The sequence below is a fragment of the Orycteropus afer genome, unplaced genomic scaffold, assembly GCF_000298275.1.
Source record: "Orycteropus afer afer isolate SDZICR_OR568_19922 unplaced genomic scaffold, OryAfe1.0 scaffold00038, whole genome shotgun sequence".
NCBI classification, from domain to species: Eukaryota; Metazoa; Chordata; class Mammalia; order Tubulidentata; family Orycteropodidae; genus Orycteropus; species Orycteropus afer.
In genome coordinates, this window is record NW_006921625.1 from 7,350,922 (window position 1) to 7,360,397 (window position 9,476).

The window sequence follows — 9,476 nt, forward strand, 5'->3', positions numbered from 1 at the left end:
GCTAAAGGGGGAATATCTCCCAAAGAGAAAGTCTCTAATGGACACATAATTCAGTGGTGAGAGGAGGAAGTTCCACTGAGACAAAAAGACGGCTGCCAAGTTCTCATCCAGAGGAGAATCAGCATCAGGGCAAGGAATGTTAGCACCAGCCTTAGGAACAGGACTTCTTACACATACAGAGAGGGCTGTGATCTGGGTGCCTTGGAATTACAAAGTGCACACATCTCCAGCCCTGGCTGAATCGGTTATTTTCAGCCAGTACTTAGATTTGGTAAGGCATTAGGGTGTGTCCAGTGATTCTGACGGTATGTGGCAGTCTGGCAGGTGTGCTACACCTCCTTTCTGTTCCCACAGAGCCTTTCAGTTTGTATTACATCACTTCCTGTCATTACCCACATGCAACTGTTACTGAAAGGTTACTGGTCAGAACCCTGATTAGTGGAGGGAGGACCCTGCAGTAGTTGTGACTTGGCCCAGTAAGCAAACATCTCCACCCTAAGTACAATATGTATGTATGTGTTCAGGCTTCTGCTGGGTATTTTAACTGTATTTGGAAGGGATGTCCTCATCTCTGAATTAATTTTTCTGCCTGAAATAATTTGCTCTATTGAGGAATGTAAAATGGGGAAATTAGGAATGTTAGACTGGTCCATTTTTATACTTATAGGCCTATATGTGTTAATATCATTATAAGCATACCACAATCACCTAATCCTGCAGAATCGATTCAATGAATAGAAAGAAACGCAGTCACAAAACAAAATCCGAAACTGGGATGTAGCCTGTCGTCTGTTGTAGAAGCAGGTAGAATTCTGGAGTTTGAAAGTAGCTATCTCAGACCTAGGAATGAAAAAACAGATAGGATCACCAAGTGGTTTACAGTGGGTAAGGGTGTTTCAGCGACAGTTCTAGCTGTGTAACTGCTGTAGTAGTACCACCCCGTGGCACTGCCACTGTGCTAGGTAGAGCCATTAAAACATGTTAAATGGTGACTGCCTGAGAATCTCCAGTCATCCCCTTGGTGTACTGATGATGCAAACGCAGTGATGGCCAGGTGGGAATCAGGTGACTGATGAATGGTGAAGCAATGCAGGTACAATGTACAGAATCACAGAATTTAAAAATATACCTGTAAAGTATAAAAACTTAGTTTGTTCATTCAACAAGTATTTATTGAGTACTGTGATCATCCGCTAACCAAGCCAGGCCATCTCTGCTGTCTCAGAGCTCAGAGCCTGTTGGGGCTGAGGTGGGCACTAGAAATGGACAAGGAACCACAGTGGGTATGCCATGTGCCACGTTGAGAATACGCTCTGGGATCTGATGCCTGTGGAGTCACAGCAAGCCTTGTGAAGAAAATATGCGAGCTCAGGCTTGAAGGATGACGGTCATCTGGTCCGTCTGCTCACGGCCTAAAGCTTAGAGAAGCAGTGGTTTGCATGTAGCAGATGAGTGGAAAGCCAGGCCTGGCACTCTGTCCCAAGTGTGTCTTGTCTCGTTTCCAAATTTCTTAGACTTCTGTCTTTCATAGCATAACCTAGGTGGTCAGTAACGTATTGCTGGTTAGTTATCACCCTGTTGCAAGGCTGGTACCTGTCTTCAAATGGAGGAAGTGTGTTTGCACCTTTAATCAACGCAGTTTGCCGTTGGATACTTTGAATAACAGTGAGGATCAAAATCTAAGAATTCCATGATACGGTCTAGTAAATAGCAAAACTCAGATCATTAAAAATGTTAAAACTTTTAAGTACCTTAAATCTATATAAAAAGCACTCTGTTGTTGTTATGTGCCATCGAATCGGACCTGACTCATAGCGACCCCTCCTTGGGTTGCTGAGGCGGTATCACTATGGAAGTAGATTGCCCCATCTTCCTTCCGAGGAGTGGCTGGTGGGTTTGAACCGCCAGCCTTCTGGTTAGCAGTCAAGTGCCTTCAGCACTATGTTACCAGAGCTCCTAAAAAAGCACTCTAGTGATGACTTATTTTTAAAATATTTGTTAAGAAGCAGAATTTATTGACAGCGTCTTAAGACTGTAGCATATAGGTGAATCTGGTACTTTGTACTATAATAATTGTTGTACAAATGAACTTGAGAAAAATCTATTAATCCGTAATATATTTTAGATAAAAGAATTTTAAAAATAAATGACTCGAGCAATCTTGATGTATTTTTTAAAAACTGTTTATTGTGATTTGAGTGAACGTTTACAGAGCAAGTTGGTTTTCCATTCAGCAGTTCATACACATTGTTTCTGGACTGACTACAATCCCCACAATGTAACTTCCCGTCTCCTCCCCGCATTTTCTGTTTCCGTTTGTCCTCTTCCCTATGCCTTCCTGCCTCTGAGCCTTACCCCTGGGCAGAAGCTGCCCTTTGGGTCTCGTGTGGCCCGTTGTTCTAGTGAATGCTACCCCTCTAGTGTCGTTGTCCACATGGTAGGCCTGGCTCTGGCTGGGCTGGGAGTTGAGGCTTGATGGGTGACTGAGGGCCACAGTTGGTGGGGCTCCTCCAGTCTCTATCAGACAAGCTAGCTGGTCTTTCCTTATGATTTTGAGTGTTATTCTAGATTTCTCTCCACTCTATCCACCCTCTACTTTGATCCCTTTCAGAGCGGTCACGAGTGGTAGTCAGGCACCATCTAGTTCTTCTGGTCTCAGGGTCAAGGAGGCTGGGGTTCCCGTGGTCCAGGTGTCCTATGGTCTATGTTTCTATGCATCTTTATGTTTCTTCATTCTGCTTTGCTTTGGACGGAGAGAGACCAATAATAACACCTTGGATGGCTGCCGGCACTTTTTTAAGACCCCAGTCACTACTGAAAAGCTTGGTATTGCGTCTTCCCACATCTGCATGGGTTGGTTGATTATTTCTAATTGTATTTTGATGACAGATTGCTTGTGTATTTTAGCTTTCACTACTGTGGAATCACTGAGTGGACTTCTCTGGGTATTTTGTTTCTGATCACTTAGATTGTAAATGTAAATGCTTTACTTTGGATTCACTGTGTTTATTATGTTGTTGTTGTTGTTGTTATGTGCCGTCGAGTCAAACCCGACTCATAGCGACCCCTCCTTGGGTTTCCAAGGCAGTATCACTACGGAAGTAGGATTGCCCAACCTTCCTTCCGAGGAGTGGCTGGTGTTTAGTATAGATGCTGTTAACATTGATTAAAACAAAGTACTTGCTGTCAGAAGCTCTATTTTCGACGGGGCTTTCTTATAACCAGGAAGGAAATAATACCGTGAATTAGAATTGACTCCAGGGCAGTGGGGTTTTTTGCCCACTCCTTTTTTGGTAAATGCATTAATCTTTTCAGAAACATAACTGAAGTAAAGAAGAAAAAAAAAAATGCTCTTTAGTTTTATTGGCTTTTCCTTAGTCTGGGGGGTCCGACTTTTGTGGCTGCCGCTAACTCCTGTTTATTGGTGTCTTTATTTGCTAGTAACTGCTATGTGCCTAAGCACAGATGGTTCATGTTCACTGAACAGGACACAGCACAGCCCCCTGGTGGCTCACTGGTGAAAGAAGAGCTTGTTTATAAGATAAGCCCTGCTGTAAGACAGTGCAGGGAGCCTGATGGCATGGTGGTTAAACACTGGGCTACTCTCCAGAAGGTTGGCAGTTCGCACCCACTAGCTGCTCCTTGGGAGAACAATGTGACAGCCGCTCCCATAAAGATGACAGCCTTGGAAACCCTGTGGGGCAGTTGTACTCTGCTATGTGGAGTCTCTATGAGTCAGAATAACTCGATGGCAATAGGTTTGCTTTGGGTTTTTATAAGACCATACTGTCCCTTGGTTTTTCCTTGTTTCCATGGGGACACTGATTGTGTCTGACTCTTCCCTGCTACAGGTTCCTCAGTGGTGTGCCGAATATTGCCTTTCCATCCACTACCAGCATGGGGGCGTGGTATGCACCCAGGTCCACAAGCAGACTGCCATCCAGCTCGCTCTCCGGGTAGCAGACGAGATGGACGTCAACATTGGCCATGAAGTTGGCTACGTGATCCCTTTTGAAAACTGCTGCACCAGTGAAACGATCCTGAGGTTGGCTTTTGGGGTTCCTGTGCTCTCCCTGGTGGCTCTTAGCTTGTGTTGAACAGTCCTGCAAGGTCACACTGTGGGCTCTGATACCTGCGTGCTAGGCATCGTGGCGTATGATACAAATGGGTCTCTCAGTCACCAGCCCTACATGTACCAGTTGTTTTTCCACACTGTCTTCATCGGGAATTCCTTGTCTGAAATTCTTCCATGACTTCCCAGAAAACTCAGGAAAAAGGTACAGCTAGTTAGATTGGCCCACACAGCTCTTCAGGCTTATACTTCCTGAGCTCTGCCTCTCAGTGGGTCCACACACATGCACACACACACACACACACATCGCCCGTGTATAATGACATACGTGACTCTCTGCATGCCCCATGCATTCCTGCCTCTGTGCCTCTGTTCATGCCATTCCCTTGGCTTGGAATGCCGCACCTCTCCTGGGCTTGGCTGATTCCTTCTAGTTGTTCCGGACTTAGGCGAGGGCAGCCTCCTCCAGGAAGGTTTCCCTGACCCTCCCCTAGTCTAGATCAGAAAACCCTCTGCTGGGCCTTCCTGGAGCTTGGGATGAGCCTCCATCATGGCAGTTCAGCTCCAAGTCCTCCAGGTTCCAAGGATCCTTTTTGTGTCGGGTTTATTGTGATGTGTCCTTGAGCAGAGGGTTCCAGGAGCTTAGTACAAAGAAGAAAGAAGGGAAATTGGAGACATGGCTGCTTCTCAACCAGTGATACATCATAGCTTACCTAGAAACTGATGGTCTCTGCCCAGCAGTCTCTCCCCAAAAGCTGGGGAGAGAAGTGTCTCGGGCTCAGCCTGTCTCCCCATCTAGAACCCATCTGTCTGGCACAGCAAGGGGCACAGCCACTGGCAGGAGGGCAGGGAGGTACTCTTCACATCCACTTCCCAGATGTCTGCCCAGCTGGCTGTACACAGAGAGTCCGTGAGACTCGCAGGCGTGCCAGGCTGCTTTTCCTCTCACATGTGTCTTCAGAGCCAGAAGGCATGGGTCAGAGTACTGTGACACCACAGGGAATCTTCAGAGCAAAAGCATTGTCACCAGGACTTACTACAAATGTTCCTTCTGTTACTATTGCCACCATGTCCTTGAGTCATTAAATTAGTACATGTTTATCAATTACTCCTTGTGCAGATAGTTCATGGGTGATACAAAAGGTGTGTTAAACCTCTGTGCTACAGAGTTTGAAAGTAGTTGACAAGTTGGACAGGACAAGACACGTCCCCATGAGACAGCGAAGGAGTCCCTAAGCTTGGCGGGTTCTTTCTTTACCTTACGTTTTTACATGACCTTCAATTTGCAAATAGTTTTAATTCAGTTGTAAAGTGAACACTGAACTAGTGTCTACCACTGCCCCATAGGATTTCCAAGGCTTTAAATCTTTATCCATCTAAATCAACACCTATGGAAGCAGCAGTCAAGAAATCAGATGTCATATTGCACTGAGCGTGTCTTTAAAGTGCTGAAGAGCAAAGATACTTCTTTGAAGACTAAGGTGCACCTGACCCAAGCGATGATATTTTCAGTTGCCTCATATGCATGTGAAAGCTGGACTGTAAATAAAGACGCAAGAAGAGTTGATGCCTTTGAATTGTTGCCAAGAATACTGTAAGTTCCATGGACTGCCAGAAGAATGAACAAATCTGTCCTGGAAGAAGTGTGGCCAGAATGCTCCTTGGAAGCGAGAATGGCCAGACTTCATTTTCCCTACTTTGGTCATGTTGTAAGAAGGGACCATTTCCTACCAAGAAGGTTATCATGCTTGGTAAAGTGGAAGGTCAGGGGAAATGGGGAAGGCCCTCAACAAGATGGATTCACACAGTGGCTGCAACGATAGACTCAGGTATAGCAAGGATTATGAGGCTGGCACAGAACCAGGCAGTATTTCGTTCTGTTGTTCATAGGGTTGTTGTGAGTCGGAACCAACTCGACCGCACCTGACAACAAACAACAAATCTTTGCAAAAGCAGACTGCCACATCTTTCTCCTGTGGAGCAGCTGATGGGTTTGAACTGCCTACCTTGTAGTTAGCAGCACCGAACACTTTAACCATGATGCCACTAGATTCTAAAATTAACGTATATATTTTTCTATCTTTGATGCTAGTTTTATAGACTTTGAAACCCTTTGTAAAGAACTCTTGCCTGTAGCCATTTTAAAACTGAGATCATACAACAGTTTTCATCTTCATTAGTATGGAAACAAGTTTCTGTGCACACACACACACACGTACACATACATACATACACACACCCGTGTCAGTCTGTGTGTCAGTAGCCACAGAGAGAAATAATGGTGCAATCTATTCATGGCAGAGTGGGTCAAGGACACATCTCACCTTGTAAATGCCCATTAGGTGTTGGGGCTTGACTTGCATGTGTTGTTTCATGGTGGAAAAACCCATGTATGGCAGTTCTGGCAGCAGAGAAGGGACTGGAGTTGCTATGGAAATGTTGCTACTCCTTTTCTGCATGTAGTAGTGCTTCCATAATGTGGAGAATAAGGAGGTCTGGTGGTGGTCTGGTTAAGGCATTAAGCTGTTAACTAAAAGGTCAATGGTCTGAGCCCACTAGCCACTCCCTGGGAGAAAAACGTGCCAATCTGCTTCCGTAAAGATTGACAGCCTTGGAAACCCTGTGGGGCAGGTCTGCTCTATCCCCTAGGGGTGCTATGAGTTGGAATTGGCTCGACGGCAGGAGGTTTGGTTTGGGTTAATGTGGACAGTTGTTTTCAGGTGTGGCGTGTGGGGATGACAGCCAAGCACACTGTGAAGGTGGGTGGAAACGAGTGGCATGCTTTGGCTGTGGCAAGTTCTGTTCCTTCTGCTGTGGCTGTGCTGTCTGGTCCTCTGCTGTCATAGCTTCCTGTCACAGTTGCCCTTGTTGCTGGGGCATCGTACTGTGTGTCCCACCCTGCCAGCTCCTCGCCAGTGCAGAACCAGCACACATTGCACTGGTGCTTACAGGGTCTGAGTGGTGGACACAGGCCCACAGCAACTCCAGAGCCCCCTTTGAGAAGAGATAGGAATACCTTATTTGCTCTTGATGTCCTGTGCTCTGAAGAGGAGGCAATGTGGCTGTGAAATGAGTGTCTCCACCACTTACTGACTTGTCTGCTCACCTGGCTGTGCCTCGGTTTCCTCTTCTGTAAAGTGGGGAGGATTAATACACCTACTCACTTAGCAGGTTCTCTTCAGGATGAAATGAGTCAGTCACGGGACTGACCTGTAGCAGACACACCGTGCATGTGTTGGCTGTGTTCATCATTGTAAAGATCACCCCAAATCAGATCCATTTTCTCGAGGTCAGGGCACGTGGGCCTTGGTTATGGAGTGCAGCCATCTGTACTGGATGGTGCCTTTTTATTTGTTTCGTAACCTCTTAGTGTCCACTCTTGTACTGGGCATATACTGAGCACTTAGTAAAGCTGACCTTTATACCTCGTCCCATGTTTTGGACCCTGTTTATAACACCCTCGTTGTTCTCTAAGGATTTTTTCTGGCCTTAATCTTCTGGATTCCTGAATGTTTTATACCTGAAATAGTCCTTCCGCATTAGATACAAAGATACCTTGTAGAAGTGGCACATATTTTTAAATACTGACCCTTTAGAAAACAGATTTTAAGAGAGTTTCCCAAATCCTCATTTAAGGTCAAACTTGATGTATATAATTTTTGAAAATATTATTATCAATAAAACTTTTTTATGTTTTATGATATCCTGGGCTTTGGGAAATCTAGTCTTAGGCGTTCTGAATAAAACAACTGCGTTTCCTGCTGGCACTGACCCTGTGTGTTTCTGTAGACTTCTCAGGAGCACTGTACACATGGTGTGTAAATACCACAAAGGTCAGAAGTGCATCTCTGTGATAGGCAGAAAAAAGGAGGCGTCAGATAGCACGTTTTGGTGATTCCTCGAGCATGACGTGCTCACCTGGGAGCCAGGCCCTGCTTGCTGAGTCTGTTGTTGTTGTTGTTATGTGCCACCGAGTTGGACCCGACTCATAGTGACCCCTCCTTGGTTTCCAAGGCAGTATCACTATGGAAGTAGATTGCCCCATCTTCCTTCCAAGGAGTACCTGGTGGTTTTGAACCGCCAGCCTTCTGGTTAGCAGTCAAGTACCTTAGCCACTATGCTACCAGAGCTCCTGCCTGCTGAGTCTAGAGAGGTTCAAAGAAGCCGTCACCTCCCCCTCTTCACTAGGCCTGGGCATGTGTACGTGACACCCATGCCTCCTGCACCAGACAGGGAGGCTGTCTCCTGTGAGACTGGTGGTTAGGTGAGTGTTGCTGAGGAGGGAATACAACGCCATGCAATGCACTGCCGATGAGTCAGAGCCGACTCTTAGCGGCCCCTCCTTGGGTCTCTGAGGCGATATCACTACGGAAGTAGATTCCCCAACTTTCCTTCTGAGGAGCGGCTGGTAGGTTTGAATCGCCAGCCTTCTGGTTAGCAGTCAAATGCCTTAGGCACTATGCTACCAGAGCTCCTCATTTTTAACATTAAGGAAGTAGCAGAGATTAAAATAATTTGTTTCCTGTCAAACTAGGAACTGAACTCATTATATCGTGCTAATCAGCCCCAGCAAACGATGGTCTGAAATCTGGATTTCATGTGCATCTTCCTTTGCAACCTTCAAGATGATTCCCTGGGTGAAGTTTGAGGAAAGGAATGATTGCAGTTTATCACTGCTCACTTGGCAAGATATGGGATGCTCACAAGGACAAAAAGAAAGGCAGAGAGCAAAAACGGGTCACCTAAGGACCTAAGGATGGACGCGGACTTCATCACCAGAGTCACGGAGGCCAGGGCAGCAGACTCCATCGCTCAGCAGCGGCACAGATGCCGTTCACACTTCTGACCCCCAGCGTCCTCTCTGTAAATATGGCATGTGGCCTCCATGCAGTCACTCTGAGGATGAACTGAGGAAACGTGTGCAGTGGCCTAAGGCCTGGACCACATCAGCAGCCTATAAATGGTGTTATGGTGTTCCTTCCTTTGCTTTCTCTCTCGAAAGCGGTGAATTGAGGATTGTGTGGGGTTCCCAAGCCTACCGCCAGGTTCGATGAGTCACAGGACGATTCATGACTGGGTGATAGTCACCCTCTCAGCTGTGATTTACTGCAGCAAGAGGACACGGAGAGTCAGCAGAGAGAAAAGGTGCGGTGAAGTCTGGAGAGACCGGGCAGGGTCTGCGAGGCCTCTCCCAATGGAGTTACACGTGACATCCTTAATAGATGCTTTTGTTTGGTTTTAAATATGATCTCAAGAACTCGTGGAGGATTCCACTGACTATCACCAACGAATTCTCACTATCCCCAGCCCCTCACCATCACCCCTGCACTACCGTCACCACCACGTCCAGGAATGCTGGCCAATTTGCATGCCCTCCTCAAATAAGTGGTTGCTTCTGAGATGT

The 9,476-nt window shown here is 46.4% G+C and overlaps 1 protein-coding gene across 1 annotated transcript in view; it reads left to right on the forward strand.

Annotated features, from left to right (window-relative positions):
* Window positions 1-9,476, forward strand: part of DHX32 (DEAH-box helicase 32 (putative)) — a 44,194-nt gene that overhangs the window by 1,682 nt on the left and 33,036 nt on the right. The window contains exon 2 of the mRNA XM_007936893.2: window positions 3,852-4,076. Coding sequence (XP_007935084.1) covers window positions 3,852-4,076 — 225 coding nt within the window. The remainder of the gene's footprint in view (window positions 1-3,851; window positions 4,077-9,476) is intronic.